At 52.9% G+C, this 27,344-nt stretch overlaps 1 protein-coding gene across 1 annotated transcript; it reads right to left on the minus strand.

Annotated features, from left to right (window-relative positions):
- Positions 1–3,050: 3,050 nt before the first annotated feature.
- Positions 3,051–3,926, minus strand: OLIG2 (oligodendrocyte transcription factor 2). The gene has a single exon (XM_075034725.1). The coding sequence runs from the start codon at positions 3,924–3,926 to the stop codon at positions 3,051–3,053; it is 876 nt and encodes a 291-aa protein (XP_074890826.1).
- Between the last annotated feature and the right edge of the window lie 23,418 nt (positions 3,927–27,344).

Below are 27,344 nucleotides of genomic sequence, written 5' to 3' on the forward strand. Positions count from 1 at the left end.
GGCAACGGCAGGGCCGGGCCGGGGGAAGAGGTGCGGGCACCGGTAGCGGGGGTCCAGGGGCAAAACCGGGGGGGGGGGCTACATCCTAAGCGGGGCTGGTCTGACGGCAGGTCCCCATCCTCGCCCCGGCGCGGCGGGGCTCAGCGTCCCCGGGCCACCGCGGGCTCGGCGGAGGAGCAGCCTTTGCCTCCGCACTCCGCCGGGGTCTGGGGTGGTCTCTGCCCCTTCTCCGGCCCAGCCCGGCCTTTGGCTTGCAGCGGAGCCTGGCAGGAGGGCGCCCGTCGGGGGGGCCGTCCCAAGCCGCTGGCACACACCTGGCTGTCAGCCCCCTGTTTGGCACGACTTTCTCCCCCCGCCGCCGGAGAAGGCAGAAGCGGAGGGTCTAGTACCGCACGGATCGCCTTCAAAGCCGCAGACCGACACAGAACTAGCACCCTAAGGCGGCCTTAAAGAGAGGGGCAACCTCCAGCGCCCTCCTGGCCACCAGGGTCAGGGCCGGCCCTCCTGCTGGAGAAGGCCACCGGGGCAGTCGGCGGGATGCTCCGCGTCGGTCCCCGGCGTTAAACGGGGTTTGTTTGCCAAAAGCGGTACTGAGGGTGCTGGGAAGGGGAGCTTCTCTCCCGGGCCGGGGGACATTGGGCTGGGTGTCTCTGGAGGAGGGGGGCTATTTCTCATCATCACTGGGGGGATGCTGGGGTGGGGGGGCACTCCTTTCCCAGCCCCGTTTCCCTTCCCTGAAAGGGTTGGCATGGGGCGAGCCGCAGAAGGAAGGAGCAAACCCAGCAAGGCAGGAACCCGGAGGGGCTGTCGGGCCGGGACCGGCTCACACCCCGCGGGGACCCCAGCCCGCCCGGCCGCCTGGGAACCGCTTCGCTTTACACGGTTAAAAAAAAAAAAAAAAAAAAAAAAAGCCCCCGCGTCCGGACGCGCTCTCATTCCCTCGCGGGTGTCTGTGCGCCCAAAACTCCTCCATGGCCTGTTATAATATATACCTTATATATGCTATTTTGTATTTATGCGTATGTGGCTAGCTAGTTATGTTAAATAGCTGCCTAGCCATTTCTCGGTCTAGAGAGATGTGTAAGGATTTGCTTGGGCAAGGACGCGGGTTTCGCGGTCTCCCTGCCCACCCGCAGCCCGGGGCGCGGTGCCGGGCGGGAGCGGCCCCCCCGGGACGGGCGGCGGCGAGACCGTGGGAACCGCGCCCGGGGAGCCCCGCTGCCCGTCCCGGCGCACCCCCTCCGCCCCGGGGGGCAGCCGCCGCCGCCGGGGGCTGCCGACCTCGTTTTCCTCAAAAATAGGGATTCGCTTGGGTTGTTCCTGTTCTCCTTACAGGAAAAGGGGAAGCCACAGGCTGCTCCACGCCCGCACCCTGCGTGAGTGAAGAGAGCCCTTTCCTTGGGGTCTGCGAGAGGGCGAAATATTTCCTGCCCAAATACCAGAGTACAGAACTGCTAAAATACACACGAGTGAGAGATAGTAGCAACTTCGGGGGGGGGGGAGGGAAAGGAAAAAAAAAGGGACTGTCCCCAAATAATTTTCCTTTCCGTAGATTTTCGTTTGGTTGGTTTTTTTGGTTGAAGGTCAAGTGCGCAGAAGCGATTGCAGTGAGCAAACACGGTACCGCCAAGTTTAATGTTTCCTTTCCCCGAATTAATATTTAGCTCTTGCCAAGCGCTTGATTCGGTAGACAAAAATTTTCACATTACGAACCCAGTAACAGTCGTTTCTTTCCTTGCCGCCCTTATTCTGCGAGAAACAAACGAGGAAGAAAAAAAACCCAAACAACCCAACCCCCAAACGGTTTCGATTAGCCGGCGCAGCAAACTAACCGAAAACTTAGGGAAAAGGCACGGATGCGCCTAAAATGTTCCCCTCCCTTCCCCGCTTTGCGGCCGGTAACCCGCCGGCCGTCCCGCCGCGGTCCCGCACCGGCGCCGCTATGAGCACCTGCCTCCGGCTCCCCGCTCGCCTCGGAACAGCAAGGAAGAGGAAAACGCCATTTATTTAAAATGCTGCTTTTTTTTTTTTTTTATTTAAAATCTCAACAGTGGATCACTTTTTTTTTTTTTGCAACCAAACAAGTAATAAATATTATTTAGCAACTTTTTTCTTTTTTTCTTTTTTTTTTTTTACAAAAATAAACAGATGATAAAATCTCTGCAAGGGGCAGCGATAAGAAAAGTTGTTATTTCAGAAACAAGCCCAAGTTCTCAGTATTGCAACACGGACAGTGTGAAAGTTCCTACACAGAAAGAGCATTAAAGAGTTCAAACTTTGTTAAAGGTGGCAGGAACGAAAAAAACCCAACGTGTTATACGCTTCAAAAAACAAAACCCCAACAAACCCCAAGAACCCAAACCAACGAAATCAAGGCAAACCGACCCCTTATTCACTCATGAGGCTTACACAGTACAAGTGCACGGACGGAAAGCTCAGGCAGAGCGGACTTGCGTCGTTATCGTTGAACGGTATATTTACAAATCCCGAACCAGAAAGAAAACCGGAAAAAAACGGCGGGCGGGGGAAGGGGGGACTAAACCGACTTTCCCGGCTCCACTTCCACCCGGAGCCCCGCTGCTCCCCGCCAGTGCCGGGAGTCCCGGGAGCGGCGGCCGGGGGCTCCGGGGCGGGATGTGACCCAGAAACGGCTCCTAAGGCTCTTACGTGTAGCAACGAAACCGGGAGGGGCGGAGGGAGAACAAACAACAAACAAACGAGCAAAAACCCCTCTGCGGTTTTGGTTCCTCCATTCGCGACGAGCCCAGGACTACCTCCCCCTCCTAGCGAAGTTACCGACAACAACGTAAAATTAAAAATCAAGAGGATGCGCGGGCGCTCGCTCGCCTCGGGGCGGTTTCCCCCGCCGCTGGGGGAGCAGGGCAGAGCCCGGGCCGGGCTCCGTCCCATCCCGCCGTCCCTCCGGCGGCCCCGGGAGCGCGGCGGGGGAGGGGGGGGGGGTACAGCCGGTGCCGCCGCGGGGACGCGTCCGTAGGTCCTGGAGGTGGCGGGGCGGCGCGGGGCGCGGCGGGGCGGCCCCGCCGAGGGGCTCATTTGGTGTCGGTGGCTAATCTGGGGAGGCTGGCGGTGCCCATGCCGGAGACGTGGTGGTGCGGCGGGGCCGACACCTGGCACATGCTGCAGGGGCAGGGCATCCCCCCCCAGTGCTGGAAGCCGCTGCCCAGCGGGGCGGCGGCGGCGGCCGAGGGCGACTTGAGGAGCCCGTGGGGGGGCCGGATGGAGCTGACGGCCGAGAGGCCGGAGCCGGGCAGGGAGGCGCTGGAGACGGCGGCGGGGGGCAGGATGGGGTGGTGGACGGGGTGCGAGGCGGGGTGGCCCGGGTGGCCGGGCAGCGGGGCGGAGTGGGCGCCCATGCCGCCGGGGCAGGCGGCGGGGTGGAAGCCGGCGTGGTGCCCGCCGTAGATCTCGCTGACCAGGCGCTTCATCTCCTCCAGGGAGTTGGTGAGCATGAGGATGTAGTTGCGCGCCAGGAGGAGCGTGGCGATCTTGGAGAGCTTGCGCACCGACGGGCCGTGGGCGTAGGGCATCACCTCCCGCAGCCCGTCCATGGCGATGTTCAGGTCGTGCATCCGCTTGCGCTCCCGGCTGTTGATCTTCAGCCGCAGCTGCTGCAGCTCCGGCTCCGTCATCTGCTTCTTGTCCTTCTTGGAGGAGGAGGAGGACGACGAGGAGGAGGACGACGACGAGGACTTGAAGCCCAGCTTGTCCACCACCACCACCCCCGCAGCGCTCATGGCGCTGCGCAGCTCGGCGCTCAGCTCCGGCGGGGAGTCGCTCTGCGTGGAGCTGGACACGGTGCCGCCCGTGAAGCCCCCGCCGCTGCCTTTATTCCTGGCCGTGAGGAAGAGGTCATCGGGCTCCGGGGAGGACGGGCGGCTGGAGACCAGGCTGGCGTCCGAGTCCATGGCCCGGCGGGCGGGACGGCGGCGCGCAGCGGGCTGCCTGCGGGGAGGGGAGAGAGCCCGCAGGCGGCCCCGGGTCAGCGCCCGCCGAAACTTGGCGGGCCTCCGCCGCCCGCCACGTCGGCGAGCCCGCTCCGCCGCCTTTCCGCGGGGCCGGGGAGCGACGCCCCCGGCGGGGCAGGCCGCGCTGCCCGCCCTCCCCTCGCCGCCGCCTGCGGGGCGCCCTCGGGGGGCCCCTCCCCTCCCGTCCCGTCCCGTCCCGTCCCGTCCCTCCCCTCCCTCCGCGCCTCTCCGCCGGGCCGGGGGCGCGGGGGGTGCCGCGCCGGGGGGCGCGGGCGCGTGGGGCGCTTACCGTGCGCGGGGCGGCCGTGGGGAGCGGCGCGCCGTGACGGGTGAGCACGGCAGCAGCGCGCACCTTGCGGCGGCGGCGGCGGCGGCTTTATAGCCGCGCCGGGGAGGAACGATGTCACCGGGCGGGAGGGGGGCTGCGCCAATCGGCGGCGGCGGCGGCGGGGGGGGGCGGCCGGGGGGGGCGGCTGATGTCACCGGGGCCGGTCCGGCTCGATGGGGCGGGCGGGCGGGGGGGCGACGGCCGGCCGCGGCGCGGGGAGCCCGGCGGGGGGGCGCGGTGGGGGGGGAGGGACTTTTGTCAAATCCATAATAAAATGCAACAATGACAGCGCCGGGAACAGCTGTTGGGGGGGCGGGACGGAACGGGGACGGGGACGGGACCAAACAGCCCCTGGCCCCGCCGCCGCAACGCCCGCGGGGAGGCCGCGCTGCCCGGCTCCCGCCAGCACGTCGGTGTTTCCCCGCGCCCCGTCCCGTCCCGTCCCGCCCCGCCGGGAATCGCTCAGCCCCGGCCCCGCCACACGCACCGGGCGGCCGGCACGCTTCCCCCGGCGGGTGCCCTCTCCTGCCCCCAGCCCGGTCGCTACCCCCCCGTTAAGTGCTGCAAAGGGAGGCGGAGGGGCAGGGAAAAAAAAAAGCAATTTCGGCCACTCCGTTCCCCACGAGCGGATTTCCCCGCGGAGGTCGCCGGGCGGTGCCGGGCAGCGCCGGCCCCAGCGGGGACCCCCGGCTCCTGCCCCGCAGCGACCGGGAGAAGAAGCCGGAGCGGTCACCAAAACCTACCCCCGAAACAACCCTCCAGCAAGACCGGAGCAGGAAAGGGGGGAGAGAGAGAAAGAAGGACGGACTTAACAAAAAAATGACCTTCGGAAATGCCGCCCGGCTCCCGGCGAACCCCCTCGCGCCGGCAGCCCCCTGCAACAGGGTCGGGGCTTCCTCCCACCGGGGTAAATCCCCCCGGCCCCTTTGCCTTTGTTGTATTATTTTTACACCCGTGTCTTTCCCAGCTGGCCCGGCAAGCCTCAACCATCCGTTAAATATGTATTTAAAACGTTAAGAAGTGAAGCGTGGAAATGTGTTTCCCAACGGTTGCGGGGATGATCCGTAACAGGTCAATTAGGAAAATCTGTCCCAGCGACAGCCGGGCCCGCCGCCGCCCGCCGCCCGGCGTGTGTCCCGCTGCCGCCCGGGCGACTCCCGGCCTGGCCACCCGGGACGTGCCCCGGGCTCCCCCCGGCCGGCCGGGCGGAGGGGCCGCCCCGGCCCTCACTTCCCGCACCTGCTGGCGGGGCTGCGGACCCCGGCCGGGGGGAGGCGGGGGGGGACACACATCCCCCCGCCCGGGGCTGGGTGGGGGTAAGGCGGGGGGGGGGAGCTGGGGCTGAGCCCTGGAGGTGAGCAGCGGGACGGGGCGGGGGGGACGACGACACACACGTCTGTGCAAACTTTGCATTTATTTCATGGTCGGGAAGCGGTGAGGCGGCAGCGGGAAGCCTGCCTCTGCCTTTTGACTGATGGCTCTATACGGCGCATTGTTGGAGCCGCATAAAACAGGGCAACAGCGAGCACAACTAATTAAGCCCCGGCGCCTTTCCTCCGGCCGCCGGCTCCTGGCGGGGCCCGGCCCGAGGAGAGGGAGCGGGCCCCGGGCGGGGCGGGGGGCGGCCGCCCCCGGGGCCGCTGTGCTGGGGCAAAACCGAGGAAAACGCCGGCATCGCTCGTCTCCCTCCCGCCTCCCAGGGCTCGGTAATTTTCCTTCTTAAAAGGCTGGGACCTTTCTTTCTGAAAAGGTCGGCCCCGCCGCCCCTCTGCACCCCAGACGGATCGGGGGTCCCGTCCTCCCCGTCGGGTCCGCGGCACCCGCTGCCGTGCCGCGGCCGCGGGCTCAGCCCCGGGGCCAGGCTTTCACCCCCCGCTTCATCAGCCCGGGGACGGGACGGGACCCCCAAAGCGCTGCGGTCGTGCCCGTCCGCCGTCCGCTCCGCGGCCTCGGGGGCTCCCGCTCGGCCGGGCGGGGCGGGCAGCAGCCCCCGAGGCGTCGGAAGCCCGGGAGGAGGCTGGGGGCGGGCGGCCGGCGGCTGGAGCAGAGGTGGGGGTTATCTGCCGGGAGGGATGGCGGGGGAGAAGCGGTGAAGAGCCGCCGGCCCCTGCCCCGGGCGAGTGGAGCTGGGCAGCCGGCGGAGGCGCGGCGGGGGCTGTCGGAGCTCCGGGGCCGGGCTGCGCCCTGGGGAGGCAGTTCTCGCAGCACCCTGGGGGGCCCGGGGAGAGAGGGCAGCGGACTCCTGCCTTTTTTGCTTTTCCTTTTCCTTCCTTTTTTGCTTTTCCTTTTCCTTTTCCTACCCCCCTTTTTTCTCCTCCCCCTTTTTCCTTTTTTCTTTTTTTCCTTTTTTCCTTTTTTCTTTTTTTTCCTTTTTTTCCTTTTTTCCTTCTTTCCTTTTCCTTTTTTTCCTTTTTTCCTTTTCCTTTTTTCCTTCCTCCCCTCCAGAGAGGAAACCCCACGCCACCGCCGCCAACGAGAACCCGGGGTCTATGTCCGTAACGGGGGCGAGCACTGTCTTTGATGATCACCGTCTGTCTGTCTGGACGGGAACTGTGTCCCGCCTGCAGCCCGCGGGGCTCCTTGCGCAGGGGGGCGCGGAGTTTGCGCGGGGCCGGGGCCGGGGCGGGCCGGGGCGGTGGCAGTGAAGTGGTGCTTCTGTGCCGCCCTCGTCAGAGGGGGGGGGTAGTGCAAACTGGAAAGGGGGTGATCTCTGCAGTGAGATGTCAGATTAAATGTCATGCGTCCCCCTCCTCGATTCAATAAGGCTCGATATTGCAAAACCACCTCTCGTCGGCATGTCCCGGGAAGGCAGCCCCGGAGGTCTCCCAGAGGAGCCCTTCACCCCAACTTGCTTTTGACACTAAAATGTGGAGCAGAGCCTATTTTCTTACCTATGAATATGTTTTTTTTTTTTTTTTTAAATTGCGACTGTAGGCAATGAAAGCATGAATGAAGGCAATCAGGGAACATGATGAAGTGATAACTTAATAAAAACCAGACTGTTGCTTTCATGTTGAAAATCACTCGGAATGTCATTAGGTTATTGTTTCGGATTGTTATTGCCTATATTCCCTCAAGGCCTATGGCCCAGGGTCCTTTCCTCATGGATACCACACAGCTACACTGAAACTGCCCCTGCCTGGCTGTAAGGAATCTGAGGCACCCGACGGACGAGGACCCTGTCTGCGACCACAGCTCCTTGAGGATTGGCTGCTGAAAACAGTTTTAATGATGCCTCGGAAACTGTAAGGCCTGATCCCCAGTGCTGTCTGTCTCCCATCTGTTAGCGGGGCTGTGGGCTTGAAATTGGGCTTTGCAGCTCCAGAGCCTTTTAAACTTTCCAGTTGAGAGCGCGGACTTCAGGGAGTCTGCTGGGGTCACAGTTGCCACCCCTGCCCAGCCAAACACCGCAGGACCACAAATCTCAGCACCTGACACTGAGGACATGAGGATGTGGAGGTTGCCTGCAAGCTCTCTGCCCACTGTTGAAAGGTATGAGGAGATCCCAGGGCAGGGAATAACTTCCTCAAGGTTCAGGTTTGCCTCCCCCCGCCATTTCCCCCCTCCCTTTTCTTTCTGAATGTATCTCAATCAGATACAAATGTATTTTTTGCTGTTGTTCTGGACTTACAGTGAAGTCTAGTCTGGGGGCTTTGCTGCTGTTCCACCTGCCCAACTAACACGTTTGATACCTATGATCTCCAAGAAAGGGACTCAAGTTCATTGTGCGGGGCAGTTGTTTTTATTCTGTTGAGGTTCTTCTTTTTTCCCAGTGCTACATTTGATTTTGTTAACACTTGTTCGATTGAAATGTTGGAGACACATGGTCTTTGCCAAAAACTCAGCATGTCTTCCCATTCAATCAGAGACTGGAAACGCTTCTAATCTTCACAGGAGTCACCCAGAGGGAAGTCTCAGAAATATCAGACCTGATGTTTGTGATATTTGCAGGATTAAAAATATGCAGGAAATAGGCCATCTCCTATTCTCATCTAGCAGAAAAAACACTCTTTATAAATAAACTTTTGTCACTTATGAGCCTGCTGTCATCTACAACAAAATAATTAGATTGCTGTTTAAAACCCAGGCTAGATTCTGTGTCTTACACTTTTCAGGCTCAGTCATCCCTCCTCTCAAGCATGGCCATTTACTCAAACATGACAAGTCTCACACCTGTGAGATTAATGGGGATTGACTTTCTCCGACCTTAGGACATTATCAAAACCACCTCATCCAGACCTCTTTTAACTCTTTGGTGCAGGTGTAAGACATACAAGCTTTCTGACCATAATTTGCTGTGTTTAATACAAGATGCTGTATTTTTTACAAGATATGGCATGATTTCATTTAATACATTGCTGGAGGAAAAACTTTTAAGGATGCAATAGATAACTCCATACCACCATTTTATTGCCTTAACAAAAGGCAATGCCTAGAACTTATAAACCAGTATGACAGCTATTTCATTTTAACAGCTGCTATGTGTTACCAACAATTTCACTTCTCATTGACAATATCATCTCCTATGGGCAAATGAGAAAGAGGCTGAAACACCAAGAAAGCACAGTGCTGGCAGGCCCACTGGCACCTCCTGTCCTGGGCATCCTGGGCAGGCATCTGTTGACAGCCACTTCATAAAGTATTCAAGCTCTTCTCAGGATTGGTTTCGTGCTGAGGCTGAGCAGAGAAATACCTGTGTGGCACCATTTCTATGGGGCTGGTGAAGCATTTCAAGTCTGCAGAGGAGTGGGACCTCTGCAGAAATATCACCTTGCTAAGCTGAGGTGTGCTGTGCATCACGCCTTCCCTCGGACCCGGAGACGGGAGGTGAAAACCTGCCAGCCTCCACTGGTTTTTAGCCCAGGTACTGCTCTGTTACAGAGGAGATACAGTGGTAATGAAAAATGATGTGTTTAACTTTCCCTGGGGCTTGATGCTGTCCCTCATGTGCAAATCCTCCCAAAATGAGCTGCTGTAGCAGGCAAGGAGCAGTGGGAACATCCGAGAGAAACAAATCAATGCCACTGCTATGATTGGCTTTTGGATGGAGAGAGGCAAGGAAACGGAGCTGGAAGGGTAGTGATTTGCCCAGCCACATGCAGTTTTCTGTCTCACAGGAGACAGAACTGGGGGTTTTGCTCTGCACCAGATAAGCTGGACACCAACGGGATTAGAAAATCACCCACATGTTCAATCCGGTGAGCTGGTCCGAACTGCCTTCATCCCCTGGTCACAGCAGCAGGGCCTGAAGGTGGGAAAGAAATGTGTGTTATATAGATGGAGGGGCAAAGAAAGCCCCGGCACAACTAGGCGTATCTCCTCTGTAAAAAATGGAGTGTCCTTGTCAGGGCTGAGCTTAGTCTAGAAAATCATATTTTATTCTCATTTTTTGCAGGAAATTCCCATATAATACAGCATGGACTATTGGTTCTCATTTTGAGTTTCCTGGGCAGCATTTTCGTAATTTTTTTTTTCCACATCTTGCCATTTGTCTGTATGTGGCACTCTTATACTACCCTTCTTTTCCACTTTCCATTCTTTACTTTGACTGAGAGCTCCTTAGAAATGAGAGAGTCCTGGCAGAGTTTTAGTGATGAGTAGAACATGAAAACGTGGGTATGTTTTGCTTCCCATGAGAACACTCGCTAGAAACAAATTTTTCCTCAGGTTATCCCTTTGTCCTGTCCCTACCCTGTGCTCAGAAGAAAAATGCTTTAAAAATCCTGATGCTAATAGGTTAATGTATCTGTCTGACCGAGCCCCAAGGATTTTGTTGCTGTGTACTCATCATGGAAATGATCCCCCATATGAAGGTGTCGGTGCCCCTCAGAATGGGTTTCATATGGTGGCAACAACGGTTGGGCTCATGCCAAACCGCTCACTGGCTGTGGGCATTTCACTGCCAGTGTTACAGGAGGCCCTTGACCCCTTGGGATGCAGAAGGTCTTAGCTGATATGTTCTTTAATGTGGAAAAAAAAAAGATTAAAAAAAGCTGGGTAGCAAAAGTCTGTACTAGAAATTTGGTGAGATTTCTCCTTAATTTGTTAAGAGTTTTGGGGGGCTGTCACCTTCCTGTGTCATACTGGGACTTGCATTAATGGAGTAACAGCTGAACTAAGCGTTCGGAATGAACATATCAAAGCCCCGAGTCTGTATGACACCATCTCTTGCCGCCCATGATGTCAAAGGTTGCGGCGAACGTCTCCCTCGCTTTCTGGGTGGCATTGTTCAGGAGAGTGGCCCCAGCAGATGGCCCAAAAACTGCACCTCGGCCAAGCAAAGAGGGACCACATGTGATGAACCATAGATGTCTCATTAGCAAACAGGGGGAAAAAAAGCAAGGATGAGAAAAAAAGATAAAAAGAATACACAAAGACATTTACATATTTACATTGTTTCTCCCTCATTTCCAATTCTCCTTTAGCTGAAGTGTCAGTGGGCTCGCTTTTCTCCTTCTGTTTGTATGTTTACTTGTGCTAAATAGATTATGATAATCAGGCACATAAATGCATGCAACTGTTATTATGGCATTTTAATCACAGAGTTTTTCACTGGAAGCCTTCATTAGAATTCTCATAATCTCACTTGTTAGTGTAACAAACAGTAATAAATGCCAAGGAACTGGGATTAAGTCAGAGACATTCAGACATTAAAGGAGAAATATGGAAATGTTGTCAAATCTCCGCATTATTTATTGAAATGTCACATAAACAGTTCAGGACTTTAAATATCTTACTCATTAGAAAGAAAGGGTGTGCGGCCACCTGAAGATAGCAATTATAAATTTTTAGGGAGTGCCGGAACCATATGTCCCTCATCGACTCTTCCCAACTTTGCTGGGCTACCCAGGCAACAGCTACTTTCTAGCTATCTGTTCATATTTATAAGCTCCATCCCCGAGATACTTAGCTGGGGGATGTCCGTGGATGGCAGGACATGACACGGTAAGGCGGCGCGCTGGCTTTTACGTGGCTCTTCTGTATCTTTGCAGGGTGATGCGTGCCGTACCCGCTTGCGCTGGGGGTGGCAGCTCCACCAGCTGACGGTGGAGCCAAAGGTCTCCTGCCACCATCGGAGGAGGCCTCCTGCCACCTCCTGCCAACTATCCCTTGGCAAAAGGAAGGAAGCCTGCAGTGATGTGCTAGGGGAGCCTGGGAATTTACCCCACCGCTGTTCTCCTGGGCTTGCTTCGGGGGCGCAGCTGAGGGAGCAAGATGGGGATTTGCCACTGATTTTTCAGGCCATAAAAATGTAGCGCATCCCTTGAAGTCCTAGGGAAATGTGTGCTGCTGAGGCTGGGAGTGGGGCTGCACGCACACCCTGCCCGTGCATTCCTATGCTTGCCTCCTCTCTGTGCATTACCCCGCTGCTGCGGGGAAGGGATGCTGCTAATAGCAGAAGAAACAGAAAATAGCTGCTCTTTTCATGCAACTCAGCCGACACGTTTTATACCGTGCAGGCGAGGCCTCCTCCCACTCATGAATATGCACCCACGCTCCCCCCCATCCCTGCGGAATGGGTGCGGAGGTGGGCTGCGGGGCCTGGCCCCCTGCCACTGCCGGCGCCTGTGTAAAACACTTGAGCAGCAGAGTTATTCACAGTGGTTTGTGTCCGCTCCCCCCCCCCCCCCGCTTTTTCCTTTTGTATTTTTCCCTTTTAAGAACAAAACTGAATGCAAAAGACAACTGCACTCATATCGGGTTGCCCACCGTTTGGCTTATGGTGAGGCATCCCTCGCAGCCATCGAAGATGTGGGTGAGATGCTGAAGCAGGTGAGCAGCATTGAGTTTTGCACGTGCTATTTTTCTGCATTCAACCAGGCAGTAGTAGTAAGTTTTGCAGGAAGAGACAAAATCTCGCCACGGTGAAACTCTTGTTGACCCCGAAGGAGTGAGAACCTCCAGGGGAATTAATCGAATCTGTCCTCGAAATGAAGTTTGATTCCCCTTCCCAGAGAAAAGGCCCATTTTACAGGAGGCACCACTTACGTGCTTTTTCAAATAAAATCCTGAATCAGCACCTTCTGCAAGCATGAGCTGTCATTCATCTGCCTGAGAAGGATAAAATCTGTATAGCACCAGGGAAGAAAAAAAAGGAAGGCATTACTCAAATTTAACTGTTGTGCAACTGCTGTATCACCCAGGATTTTTAATAGTGACTCAAATGCAAAAGACAGATGAGGGTTATCTAAAAGTACAAGTTTTGATGCTTTGAATCTGAAGTTTCTGTGGTCTCTTCCTCCCTCCCCTCCTAAAATACAAACCATCCAGAAGGGATTTATGTTCACAGCAGCCGATGCATCAGCGAGACCACTTCATTCCAAACTCCCCCCTTGAAACTTGGAGGAAACATTTTTGCAGATTCGTGCATGATAGCATTTTACAGGACTTGGTGGCCCTCTCACCCCATGCTGTGCTTGAAGAGCCCCTCTCCACTGAGGAGATCAGCCCTCCCATTTTGATGCCTGTCACACTGTTTGTGCAAATGTGGGTGTTTCTGTGCTATAGTGGCCCCCCTTTCCCATTTGAATTGCTTAAAATGTACCCCATAGACAGCCCCTCCCCAAGCTGTTGAGCTATAGAAAGATGTTCTTCAGTTGGCAGGGGTTTTATAGATTTGCTGGACAGAAAAAAAAAAAAAAGAGGAGAGATTCCTTGCTTTCGGTAACACGCTGGCAGGAGTTTTGATCTTTTGTATAACATGCTGAATTTATTACCTTGGGTTCTTCGCACTGTTACTCGCTCCAACGCGTCGGGTGGGGAGCTCTGCTTGCCTGGCCGGAGCGGCAGCCCTGACCCACTCCCACGTGCGCCTGGGCTCACTTTATCGAGGCACAGCGATTTAAAGCACATGTTCCTTTGGAACCGCTTGAAGAAAATGTTCGCAAGTGGAAATATAAATGCCTTAAATAACTTCGTTTGTTTTAACAGTTCCACATGAAGCCTCCCCCTGTCAATCCACCGAAGATGCGAGTGAGGTCCTGGCGTGCTTCGCCTGAGCCATACGTCCTCCAAAGCCGCCTCAGAGGGTAAGGCTCTCGGAGGAGCTGGAAGGGTTTCGTTGCCAAAATCCCAGAGCAGCTGCGGCTCTGCCGTTCGTGGCTGCCTCTCGTGTTAGCTGCCAGGCACCCGGCATGAGGGTGCGAGGGGGTGCTGGGACAGGGAAACACGGAGGGGTCAGGAGGGAGCCTGACCTGCAAGCAACGGGGAGGCTCAGGTCGAGCAACTTGTGAGGGAAAAGCTTGGGAAGGTCTGGGAGCAGTTAGTGAGAGAAGGAAGAAATGCAGGCTCTTGGGAGAGGGAAGGGGGTGCGGGAAAGAGCGGTGGCAAGGTGTGTTTCTGGGGATGGGGAGTGGAGGAAAGGAGTGAAGTGGTGCAGCATTAGGAGTGAGCATCTCAGGGGGCAAGGAGGAGGTGTGAGGGGGTTGGTGAGAAAGGAGGGGCAAGGTAGGAGAAAAACTACTGAGGGTAGCTTGAGGGGTTTTTTTGAAAATCCAAAACAAGGAGAAAAGTTGTTGCCTATAAAGAGAGAAAATTCACAATGACTGTGTAAGCTGCTCTCCAGGCTTTAGAAAGGTCCCTGTATTCAGAGCATGGGTTGCATGGATTCAAATATTGCTTAGCTGTTTACAATGCAAACAAAAATTAACCTGAAGAAAGATCTCCATGTGTTTTGACTGGACAGGTGCTGATTGGTACCAATAGATTAGAATCTAGAAAAGTCCCATTTTCTCAAAAAATGAAAAGTATGGGAATGTAATTTTGAGGTCTACCAGCAAGGACACAGTTTATGCTGGTTGCCCCAGTGGCCTTCTTCCTCACAATTTCCAGCCCTCTTTCCTCCCAGCATAACTCTGAAGAAATCCAACCACTGCCCAGTGTTGTCCCAGGCATGGGACACATCCTGATGAAGGGACCTGTGCCCTTGTTGAGGTTAAAAGTCTCTGAGGGAGCAGGTAGCTCCCTATGGCCATGCTCTTGTTTCATGACTTCTTGGCAAGTGGCTGGCAGGGCGGAGTGAGGCACTTTTACGTCAGATCTATGTCCCTCACAGCACCAGAAAAAGGGCTGAGGACCCCGAGGGTGACCTGTAGGGCCACAGGGAGCTGTGCCCCAGCACCTGCACTGCTTTGCCCGTCCTTTACTGGGTACACGTGGGTGATTTCACCCGTTTGCCCTTCAACACCTGGTCTGTGCTGCCCACCCGATGCTACCAGGTCGAGGCCAGACACCTCTCGTGTGCGTTGCATACATTTCCCTCTTGCTTTGTTGCGGGCATTCGTGCCAGCTAAAGTATTTCAAGGTTTGTATCTGCCTGTGGAAATGCTCCCCTTCAGCTGCAGATCTCTCGCAGTACATCTGCCTGGGCTATTAGCAGGGGAGCAAGGCTGGCCTGATAGCATGACTGCAGGCACGTGTAGTTATCAGGTGCTGAGTAAGAGCCATATTTTTGCTGGAGTGAAAGGCAAGGATTTCTGCGGCGTGACAGCCTCTGCAGCCCCGGGTCTGACTCAACTGTTTTACTTGCTGGAGCACTCTTCGCTTCCTCTGGCCAGGAGGCCTCTTTCTTTCTGCCTCTCTGTCTCCGCGCTCGGTTTTCTTGGGCTTCCTGGGTGGTGGTGGAGTTGTGATGTCTTGAATACCAATAGTGAAGCTGAACATATGTGAACCTTTCCTAATCCTGCTAATCTTCCTTCAAAAACCTTTCTGAAAGTGTAGGCAACATCCAGATTTAAAAAAAAAAAAAAAAAAAAAAAAAAAGCAAGCTACTGAGCATTTTAATGACAAATAATCTTTGTAAAAGGGGAGGGGGTTTTTGCCTCAGCTGGAGATGGAGCTTATGAACTACAGCAGGTAGAAATAACTGCTGTATTACCTCATGTAATCTCTGCTATTCAGGGTCAGATTAGGCCTGAATGCGAGTCGAAATAGACTTCTCTTTTAAACTGGGGACTTTGTCCCCACAACGGCTATTAGGCGGTAATTAGTTGTGACACAGAATTACCAGCTGCACAATGGCAACCGGAGCCTTACAAGTCCTTTGAAATGGCTTGGAGGAGCTGAATAGATGCTACTTTCAATTTTTAAATTCTGCTCAGAGGTAGGAATTGTTGCCTTCCCTCCCACGCACCACTTCTCTCCTGGCTTACATGGTAAGTCTGTCAGACAGGGAGCCAGTACCAGTCAAAATTCGGATGTTCCCAGTCAGCCGCCCCACTGGCTGCCCACAGCTTTTGGCAGGAGGGATGAGATAACAACTTCTTCTTTGATCTCATTAGCAGCAATATTGTGGCGATGACTCGAGACTCGTGTCAACACGCTGGATGCTTTGAGACTTCCTAGAGCTTTGAAGGGGAAAATGAGACCTAATGAAATCAGTCAATGTAGAGGTAGGACAGGGCTGGGCTTGCCCATCGGTTAGGGACTCGAGTGAGTGAAAAGCTGTCTCTGCGTGCCACCAGGCATGCTGCACGCACGCCGCTCTTCCCGACATACCTACGTATCGCTGGCAGCCTCTGCCTTGCATAGGCAAGAGTCCTATCCTTGCAGAGTGGATACTCTGGAGCAGCCTCCGAGGTATTCGGAGTGGAGATCTGAACCGGGCCTCCGTAATATAGATTGTAGCCAGATGTGAACCTGAAACTTTTAGGAACTGGAAAATGAATATTGAGAGCTAAATCTCTCCATGCCGCTGCCAGTGTGGAGATGAAGGATCATGCTCCAAGTCTTCAATCTAATCAGCAGCACCGGCAACCCCAGTACATTGTGCCTTCCCCGAGGCAGCTCTTTGCAAACTGTTTGTTCAGCAATAACATGACAAATGGTTTTATTCCCAGTTCCAGCTAGCACTGTAAGGCATCCTGGAGCCTGAATCAAGGCAAAAGGAAATCTCTTTCCTACCTGGCCAGTCCCGGCACGCTTGCTGCGCTCTGCTGCTACCAGCCCCGACGAGAGGAGAAGCCCACCTCTGGGGTTCGGGGTGCCCTGGGCAGTACCCGAGTGAGCTGGGGCAGGTGCTGGAGCTGTACGGCCGTGCCACCACGGTCCCTGCACCGGTGGGTAACAGCACGATCAAGCCAGCGGCTGCCGGCCGAAACCTGGATGAACGTCCCGTCCTGGCCACTGTGGGGGACAATGGCCCCCAGGTGTCCCAGGGTGGTGGTGGTCCCCATGCATCCCCTGAGGCGGTCCTCAGTGTTCCTCACTGGGCTTGTATTTATGGGCTTCCTACTTCAGGAGCCAGTTTATTTAATTTCCCGTGCCTTCCCCTGATGTTTTATGGAGGCATCGCTTTTGCCACTGGCTGCCACAGCAGGGGACACCTGGCCATGCCACCCCTCGTCGGGCAGTGCCTCCGCTCACACCCCCAGGCAGCAGAAGGACTGACACAAGCAGCAGTGCAGAGGGGCCGTGCTCAGGAGAACGTGGGGTTAAGTGAGAGCTCTTTGGTGTGTCCAGCAGCCCCGCCATTGCTGTGAAAGTCCCCAGGTTGACTAGGGGAGTAGCTTCAGAGGGTGGTTGCTATAGTCTACCCATATTTCCAAAAGTAAAAGTACTATAGTAGGGACTATATGTTACATATTTCACAGACAACATGAACGTGCACACTTTTGTGCTGACATCGAAGTCCTGCATGTGCCTCCCCAAAAGAACATAAAACCCACACAGCCTACAAATGCCCAGGGATCACTGAACCATGGACTCTGCTTTCAAAAGTGAGAAAATATTTTCCTTTTGTACCTAGTGCTGGTCTATCTTCCCTGCCTTAAAGTGGGAACACAGCATCTTCCTAGCACGTAAGAAAAGCATTCACCTGCGGACCTGTTAGCCCATGCCCTGTGATATCTTTTAAAGGATCCTCAGAGCACATTGCAACAAGGAAACAAATTATACCAGGCAGTTAAGTTAAAAACAGAAGACCAGGTTTTATAACCCTTCCCCATGCTGAAAAGCACCTCCTTCCTGAAGTAGTCCTGTTGATTTCAAAGCCAAATTAAATCTCTTGAAAGAGAGAGGAACAAAACCAGCAATATGCTCCAGTACTTAGGACCATAATTTGTTCATTTTTCCACAGTAAATGAATTAAAATCGGGACCTTTGATGTGAGCATATAATAATGTAAGATTTTTTTCCTTAGGTATCACTTTCACAAAATAGCTAAACCTCAGTATTAATTAAAAGAAAAGCTTTTAATGTTTCTAGAAAAAAAGAAAGAAAACATGTTAAAAAATTGAGGCTTAAAATCTGTGTTCCCCTTTCTAGCAACTGGAAATCGACCTGCTCCTGCTGACCTTAGCAGGCATTTGCGATTAGCCTCCACGGAAGGGATCGGGCCCCCTCTTCTCTGCCAACAAACTGTTTTCTTCCTGTTTAAGCATGTATCCAAATTAATGACCAAATCAGTGGTGCGGTCCCTGGCTCTCGGCACTGGCCCGATGCAAGCGCACCAGAGGGGCAGAGCCTGACCTCGGGGCAACCTCTCGCCTTCACTTCCCACATTAATCTCAAAACCTCTTGACTTCCCGAAGTCGGCTCCTGTATCTATTCCGCAGCATTAGCATCTGTGGTGACTTGGGTTTGCTCCCACGTGCCACCAGCTTGCTTCAGCTTTGAGATTAAGGGGGTTTATTTGTCAATTGTGCTGTTTCTTACCATTTGGGAAACATCATGTTACCTTCCAAAGAACTGCAGCTTAAACGCTGGGTAGACTTTCTCATGCTTTAAACCAAGGCGCAGGGTGTAGATCGGGCTCTCCAAGCTCTTGTTAGCTGTGTGGCGTTAAAAATGCCGCTGGGACAAGTGGGGCACTATTATTTACATCTGCTTAAATGCACTGCAGGTGAGGGTCTGGATGGACCTCGCTTGGTCCCAGCTGGTCTGTGTGGGGCACAGGACATTACACTCCCTTCCTAAGCGTGGCCATGCCAGGGAGCGGAGGTGAAGTGCCTTATCTGTCCTGGCGGGTGCTTGGATCCAAATCTCTTGACCCAAAACTGGCCACTCCTGCCCTGCCAGGGATGTTCGCCCTGCTTCCCACCTCCTCGCCTCGGTGACCGTGTGCTGTCTTAGCCTCTATCAACAGGTACTAAATATGTCAAGGACTGAAGCAAGAATTCAGGGATCTACCCTCAAAGGTTTTGTTGATTTATTTTTGCTATAAATCTATTTCTTTTGAGTGATCTGAAATTGATTTCAGGCTCATTCCTCCGTTCCCCCATTTGGTTGTAATTTGGGATGTCAAGGAAATTGTGTTGAAAGAAGAAGATGAGCAGATATGAAAAGGGATTATCTGTCCCATATGGGTAGAAGATGCTGGTGTGGGGGAGAAGGGAAAAGAAAATGTTTGTCTCTCCATGTTTGCACATGTGCAGTGTTGGGCTTCCAAGAGGAAAGGAAAAATCAAAAGAAAATCCTTAGCTCGACAGAACCATCTCATGACAAGTTAGTAGCTTCGTTAAGACCATCCCTTGGGTAGGGAAAGACAGGCAAGCATCCTCACATGGCAAGTTTAAGTATCTGGTGTGCACTATTTTAGTATCAAATACGGTCTTTTGCTTTCTGAAGAAACATGCACAACTGAAGGATAAACCAGATCCCTTTTGCAGATCTGTTGGAAAATTATGAAGTATGAATTGGGAAAAGAGTTTCTCACTTTTCAGTGTTTTTCATCTGGATTCACTCTGAATGAGAGGACTTCTGAAGACTGGGACAAACTTTTGATGTCATCTTTTGCAGCTACATATCGCTCAGGTAAAAAAAGTGACGGAGACACTTTAGCATGTATCATAACCCATGTGGACTTTCTGCACATTTCTTATTGAGAAGGGGCTGCTTTGTCATGTGAATTTGTCACGTCTGGGAGCCCCCCTGCCTCCTGCCATGCTCAGGTAGTCTCCCCACCTCACCACCCTACTTCTGCAGCTGCCGGGGCTGGGCAAAGCGGTGTCTGTCACTGCGGCTTGACATGTCCCTCACCGAGAAGAGTTTTTTGGAGCTCCTGTGTTTAACTGATGCTCTTTTCCCCACACCTCAGGTTCTCCCCAGAGCTGAATGTCCCAGCAGTTGCCCTTGGCTTCCCACCACCAGCCTGTCCCAGGCCACCATACAGTTGGATATCCCCAGACGTGCCCTCTGTTTCTGTCTGGAAATTTTACCCCAGTGGATTTGAGCCTCGGATGTGCTCTGCGTCGGGCAGCCAGGGTTGTTCACATCAGGAGGGCAGGCTGTGGCATCCCGCACCTCGATGGGGTGAGCGCTTGGCTAGGAGCTCTTGGGAGGGTATTTCCTCCCCAGTTTTCATCCCTGCACTGAAAGCCTGCCTAGCTCTCTCCTAGCTCCCACCCTGGCAGCTCTTGCCTCGGGGGAGGAGGAGGGGATGTGTGGCCCTGCTTAGCCTGTGGCATGCTGCACACTAGCCATCAGTCTTATACATCCATACGCTTCTTCCCCTGCCCTTCCCCACTGTCATTGCTCTAGCGTGCAGCCAGGCTCTGCTTCCTCGTCTGATGTCCTCCCCAACTCTCTTCCCAAGGTGGGATGCAGGATGCTCCTGTGTAGGCAGGGGTCTCCCCATCCAGAGGGGCTGGGGAAAAAGGGCACAGTATGGCCAAAAACACTGTGCAAAGGACATTGAAATGACTAAGAAGAGGCAGGGGTCTGTTGCAGATGGCCTCTGCTCACAGGGACGGCACACATTCCCTCAGAGCCAGCTAGGTCTGAAGCACCTCCACGGAGGATGGCCTGGGCAGATCATTCAGAGCAAGATGGGCAATATAAGCACAGAGCACCTTCTCACCTGGCCATTAAAGGCACCTGAGAGATGGCAAATATCCCTTTTGTATTGATGTTTGTCCCTGGAAGGTGCATCAAGGAGGGACCATTCCGCTCCATAGCTTCTCACCAGTAGTGGTGATTTGAGGTTGCAGAACTAGGTGCCTACTAAAATGTGTGCATTTATTGCAAGAAACTTGACCAAAAAAGAGGAAAATTTAAGAAAGTAATGATATTTGCTTACAGCAGCTTGAGGACCAAATCTGCAAGTGTCAGGTGGAGCTCACCCCGCTGTTCCCATGCCCAGCAGCTCCAGGTCCTGCTGCTGTGGGACAACTCACTGCCTTCACGCTGGCGATGCCCACATTGGTGTGGTGTGTGCAAGTCAGAGGCTCGTGCGTAGCTGTGATCCAAGGGTTTTAACAACCCCTGCCCCCCCCGCCCCCCGTCCTCCGTCCCCTCTCCTGCTGGCAGTGTCTCAGAACTGAGCTCTGTCATCCTCTCTTGGGGCTGAGGACCTTGCTTTGCTCTCTGCTCACATGCCCTTTGGTTTGGCCTCCAGCTGAGTGGTGTTTGGTGCCAGATGTTGTGCAGGGGGAGATGTGACAAGGTACAAACAGGGCTGAAGGCTTCCCCCTTTCTGCGCATTGCCATTTGCCTTGTCCCCAGGGATGCTGCGCAGTTTAGCCACATGCCTCTAGATGCGGGGACCATGACAGCCTGGCCATGGGCATGTCTCCGCCTCTGCAGGGTACAATGATGGCATTCACTTCTGTGGGGCAGTGGGAATAAAAGAGGAGAGAAAGACTTGCAGTCTGTGCTTACCGCTGAGGAGATGACATCCAAAGCTGATAGTGTTATCTTTCTGGACACCACATTATAGGTCCTGTGTTTCCAGGCTGGGAACGGTTCCCCAAACAAACATATTTGGTGGACATACACAGTCTCTTAGCTGAAATCTCTGAAGCCCATCTGTTAAGATGGCATAGTGCTCACTCCCAAGTTGGTGAGATGTTGGCCATAGGGCATAAATACCAAGTAACCATGGGTTTAACACGAGCAGCCAGCATAATCATCTAAACACTCTCCATCTGTCAGGACTCCACGTCTCCAGCCAATGCTGCCACAGCCTTGCTGTCTTCTTCTACGGGCTTTTCCCCGCAGGCCACTAGTTTAAGATACTAGCCTCAAGGCTACTCCCTAGATGCAGGTAAGAAAGACTGGATGTCTGTCTGCTGTTGTGCCATGGAGGAACAGGGAGGCTACTTTCCCTGAGAAAACCTCCCATGGACTTTGTGTGTGTTGTTCATGCTGATCCAGGAGCCGGGAGGAAACTTCATTTCTATAAGCAGAAGACCTTAAGGAACTTTCTGAGTAACAGTACGGCTGATTATCAAGGAGGCTTGTAATACGTGCATGTAGTGGTCAAAGGCAAACTGAGGTTGGGCACATATGTAGACCCACAATCAGGGTGTTGCATGTCCTCCTTTGAATCAGCAAAGTTAGTCTCCTCCAGCAACAGCCCAAGCTGCAGACTAATACGTCTACAGTACTGTCACCAGTTTTACTAATGTGGTGCAGCCTCTCACCCCTGTGTCTGTATTTATTCAGCCTGCCTCTGTAATCTAACCCAAAGTCATTTATATCAACAACAAAGTATTTACTCAGAAAAGCTCCCACAGTTTAACAGAGTTTCTGTGGGGTTTTGGTTGATCTTTACTTGTTTGGGTTTTCCAAGCCAGAGAAACTTTTTGAGAAGACTAACCCTCCTCCTGCTCCACAGCCTTGCAAATCCCTCTTTCAGGACATACCGTTTGCCAAAATGGTGGCTGCTGGTTTGAGTTCCTTCTCAGAAATAACCACCCACCTGGGAGGTCTCGGAGTGTCCCACTAAAATGGGAATGAAGCAGAGCTTCCTCCAGGGAAGAGTCACTGCTGGAAGGGACCTGAAAGAACATTTTTTTTTCTGCTTGGAATATGACTAGAAAAGCAGTCCAGCATTTTTTTTTAGGGTTGACAAACATGGAGCAGAAAGGGAAGCCAAAGGAATTCATGATGGCAGTACCAGCAATGCTAGCACTTAGTGCACTGAGGAAAGTTTTAGTATTTCTAATAAAACACGATTGTTATGCGCCTACCACAGACAAAATATGTAATTGCAATGATGCTATCAGCAGTGCTCTGGAGCTGGAAATTGGACTAAGTCCAGTGAAGTCAATAGAACAATTTTATTCTTTATAATAACAATGATGACATGTGAGCACCTTTCAGAAAATCATTCAGGGATGTACTTACCTGATACTTGTCAGTTGCCAGCAGAAGATGATGTTCTGTGATCTAAGCCATCTTCTTTAATTTTTGAAGTGAAGCACTGAAAAACAGTTTAATTTTTTAAGATTTACACAAGTATCATTGATGTAAGATCTCTCCCTTGGCATGTCTGTGTGTATTAAACACTCCGTACTCCCCATAAAACTGTACCAGAGCATCACAGAAATGAGAATGTTATTAGGAAGCGTGTGAATGCAATTAAATCATTTAAGTGTGAAGAATGTAAGCTGATTTACCCCAACTAGGGATCTGACTTGCTAACTGGGACTGTAACTTGTCCTGAGAAAACTGAGTTTTCCTGCGCTTGTCTTTGTGGGGGTCTCCCCATTCTGGCTGATCTCTGCTTACCTGCCCTCCTCTCTGCCTCATGCAGCTTGTATTTGAGATGAAACAAAAGGCATGGGTTACACTTTCATGGTTTTTCTAATGCCCAACTCAAGTTAAATGTGATAGGCTTTATATGAGCGATAGTGAAAAATAAAGTGGTCAGCTGTCAGGAAGGGGATGCCCCTGTATTGCCCTTGTATTTAATACAGTGTGTGTGTATTTGTGATGAGGGCTTTGTACCAAAGATGCTTAACTTTAAAACCAGATAATGCTATGCTTCTGCAGAGAGGTTTTTGTTTTGGTGGTGGTTTGTTTTGTTTTGTTTTGTTTTGTCCTTGGGGAAGAGTGAAAGTCAGTGGCCTTGCTATGTCTTCTCTGGAGATGCTACACTTATTACCGAGCATTTTGCTAGTCCCTGCATAGAAAAACATGGAATTTTTTTTTTTAAAAAAACACTTCTAGCAGCTCTTAGTATTTAATACATGACGGCATGGCCTTTTTGCTGTTGTCAGCAGTGTGTGTTAATGCATCTGTTTGGACTGTTGCACCATATTGCCAGTGCACGAAACATAAAACTGGTACAGCTTTTTTAAGGAAACAATAATATTTCTTTTGAAGTAATAACAGGGTTGGGCAAAAAAGTGATCAGGCTGCATTAGTTTCTGGGCAAAATTCTCCCGCCGCAAGCCTGAATGCGCCTTTCCCAACGCGTGACCCAATGGGAGTAGAGACTCCTAATTTATTGGAGGGGTGCTCTTTCAATTTGTGTTTTATTGGTAATTTACAATGCCGAATGCCCTCATATTCACCTTTCCCTCTTCTCAAGTAGGTGAACACAATGGAATTGTCTTGGTTGCAGAAAAAGGGATGCTTTCTCTGAGCATGCCCCATTAATTGGGAACCGGCAGACAACTGACAGGAGTGCAGTGGGTGTGATTATCAGTGCCGGATGAGAGCCATTAACAAAATGGAGAGTGTCATCTTCAGAGCACAAATATTTTCCCTCACCATAATACCCTCTCAAGGGGACCTGAAGTGGACCGGCATTGTCCCGCGTGCTCCCAACCCCACCGCCAATCATTTTTTTTTTGCGACTGCTGGGGTTTTCGGCGCCCGCGAGGGAGCGAGCGCGGGGCAGCCCGAAAGATGCTGGCACTTAGGGGCTATTGTACTTTCTCCCCTTGGACAAAGCGTCCCCCTGCCCTTCTCCGCCAGCCCCTGGTGCTGCCTCCATAACCAAAAGCTGGAGGAATAATATCCCAGGCTTTGCCCCAGCATCTCCCAGAAGATCCCAGGATCGGAAAGATTTTTCTCAGGCGAGCTGGTTTGGGTTTAATTCCTTCCCTGCCCAGTCTCCCCTTTTTTTATTCCCCTCCCGGCAGAACAGAGGATGGGTTTGTCGCCCTGAATCAGGAGGATTGTTTCACATCATCGGGCCATTCATCCTCTCCCCTCCCCTGTTGTAAAACACCAGCGCCGGCCCAGGGAACAGTGGGAGCATTGTGCGGCGGCACGATACCACCCAGATTTTACCTCGGCCCTCTCCGATCCCGGGTTTTGTTCCCCCTCAAAAGAAAGCATTTGCTCGGGGGAGGGGAGGGAGTGTTCCTATTGCTTCCACTAACACGGAGGTTAAAGGAAAGATTGATGGGAGAAAGTTCACCTAGAAAACCAGGATAAATTTCTGGCTGGCCAAGGCCAGTTGTTTCATTGTCCGGGGGCCATGTTTTTTGTTAATTATCTCTCACTCTCGCCTTTTATCGAGGAAACTGGCAGCAAAGCGCGGAGAAAGGAACAGGATATAGAGGTCAGCGGGTCCCGCTTGGCCACCTAGGTATTCCATTTTAAATGCGGAGGGCAAGCAAGGCGCGGGGCGAGCTTTTCAGGCGGGGGGAAGTGGGGACCGTCAAAATAATAACTGGAGGTAGCCCCGGTATTCACACCCAAAACTCCCACTCCTGTCCCCAAGCTAAAAAAAAGAAGGGAAAAAAAAGAAAAAAAATTTAAAAAAAAAAAAAAAAGAAAAAGAAACACTGGAAAGGGACTTTTTCTTTCTCTCTTTCTTCTTAGAGGGAGGAAAGTTGCTTCAAACAAGACCATGTTGTCAAGGAAATAAACCTTAGCCAGGGTAGGCATTAAACACACAGCTGCTGGACTTGGCCAGCCCTTAGACACTGGTGGTAGTGACAATGATTCTTGGTGGCAGCAAACCAGATCTAAACATAAATAGGGCTGCATGAAAGGAGAGGAAATGGAACAAAACAGTTCCTCGGGTACCACTGGCAGAGGAATAACATCAATTTCGATTAAAAAGCGAAAGAATTCTCCTGTTTCCACACATTAGTAAAGGCATGCAAATTCATAACTCACCAACAATGTACCTTTGAAATGCAGCTGCACCCCACAAACAGGGCCTTTCTCCCTGCAGAGAAGCAGCCCTGTTTTAAACAGAAAGAAAACAACTATTGAAAAAGCCACAAGGGTCCCTAACAGTGGGGAGGGGTGCTGGAGAGAGGTGGAGGAAATGTGTTGGGTTTGGCAGATGCGGCAGATCAGTGTTTTCCATATAATGAAGCCTTCATATCTGGTCGTTCCTGGGATGTGCCAGCAGGTTGGCCTCAGGCAGCTGTTGGCAAGACCAGGCATGGATGGGGGATTTCCATGGCCTGGGGGCTGCGGCCGGTGGGGTCGGGGGGACGGAGGCAGCTCCTGAGACAGGCAGCTCAAAGCCTACAGCGTCCCTGTCTGGTCTCCCATCCTCCCTGGAAGGGCTGCTTCTCTCACCGATGTTTTGGCAGGGTCAGCATCCCTGCACTGCCCTGGCTGAAGGGTCCCAGGCAGCCTTCCTTCCCACCTGCTGCTGCTGGAGACATCTCTGGGAGCATACCAGCTCCCATGCTTGCTCCCTCCAGCCACCCACTGTGGCTTTCCAACCTGGCACATGGCCACCCATTGCTGGGTGGACTGACATTACCTATAATTTCTTATAGAAACGTGTAAATAAATGGCACTGCACCCAAAATATATGTTAAATATGAAATAAATGAAAATTGAGCCTGACTTACCAGGTTTTTTTGCTCTATCTCTTCAATTCTTTATTCTAGATGTAGTGGGACTCGTTGTAGAGGTGTCAGCCAACTTCTCAAAAAGCAGCACCGACCACTTGCTATGTAGGCACCTGCAAAACACCTGCCGAAGACTCCTGGGACTAGCCAGAGGGTGCTCAGCCCCCATGTTCCCACTAAGGCAAAGCCCTTGCTGGAGTGCAGGGGTGTTTGAGCACCCATGGAAGTCTGGTTGGGGCTCCTTGCTTGGCATGCAGGGAGAGCTCCTTCTCTCATCTTGTTTTACAGGTATGGGAGATCATTCCCACTAATTAAATTTCATCCTGGCCGTACCAGCACAGTGAACATGTAGAGGATGTCAGAGTTTTTACGCTTGCCACACAGACTACAGCCTCTTTGACAAGCCATGTGTGTCTCAAGTTGGTCTTGTGGGGACTCTGGCTGGGAAAGGTCCCAGGATTTGTCTCATTCTCTGTAAGGCAGGTTTTACTTCTGGGGCTGCCTCACACACTTTGCAAATCTGTCACCAGAAATGCTCGCTATCAGATTTGTCTTCTTCATCTGATAGAAATCATTTGGAAAGAGGACAAGGCAAAGCCACTGTCATGAAACAGTGTGGCATTTATATCCAGTGGACAATACTGTAATTATTGGTCAATGATAAAAATAAATGGTTGTCTGTTGGTGAGTCACTGCTTTTAAGCCCCTAAACTGATTGAGAGCTCTTGCCTTGTCTTACTATCCACCGTGGTGACAGTTGGGTAGCCGACTGAGCCCGTGAGCCCTGGCAACATCTGACAACTCTTCATTAATGGGCAGTTTTGTTGCCCTTGCACAAGTTGCCCGTGCGGCAAGGAGCAACTGTGGGAGCATTGTCCGGGGCCAGCAGCGTGGCTGGGCAGATGCGAGGCAGTCCGTGCACGCGGGCACAGGGGACTCCTGCTGCAGGGCTGGACGTGGTGATGGGGACCAGCAAGGACGTGTCCCACCTCGGTGCTGCTGGAGATGACCGGAGCTGTCACTGGTGAGCATCCCGGGCTCATCAGAGGAAGGATGGCCTTCGACTCAAGCCTGGTCATGGAAAAATTCTGGGAGCTGCTCTTGAAGACCCTTCAGGAAGGGAATGCTGGGCTGGCCCATATATGTCTCCCTGCAATGATCCAAAAAAACCTTCTTATGTGACTGAGTAAGAAGCTGATGCACACAGCCCCGCATAAAGCCAAGGGGAAGGCATCTCATGGTGGGGCCGTGGGGACTGGAGACCCCCTAGGTGCCACATGCCCTCCCTCATGTACCCAGGCTGTGTGATGGGGTTGGGAGCAGGGTACAGACCCCATGCCACTAGTGCTATGTCTACCCCGGGGCTGATGTCCCCACGGCCTTCACTTCCAACCAACCCCAACAACTGGAGAGAGAGAGCAGGGGAAAGCTGCCCCCCAGGGACCCAAATAGAAAAAGCAAACAGCCTGGTTATGGCCACGTCTGGCTGGCCAAGAAGCTGCATCTCTCCCCGTTATATGTCTCCAGGCATGAGTA

Source organism: Buteo buteo, chromosome 8, assembly GCF_964188355.1.
Source record: "Buteo buteo chromosome 8, bButBut1.hap1.1, whole genome shotgun sequence".
Lineage (NCBI taxonomy): Eukaryota > Metazoa > Chordata > Aves > Accipitriformes > Accipitridae > Buteo > Buteo buteo.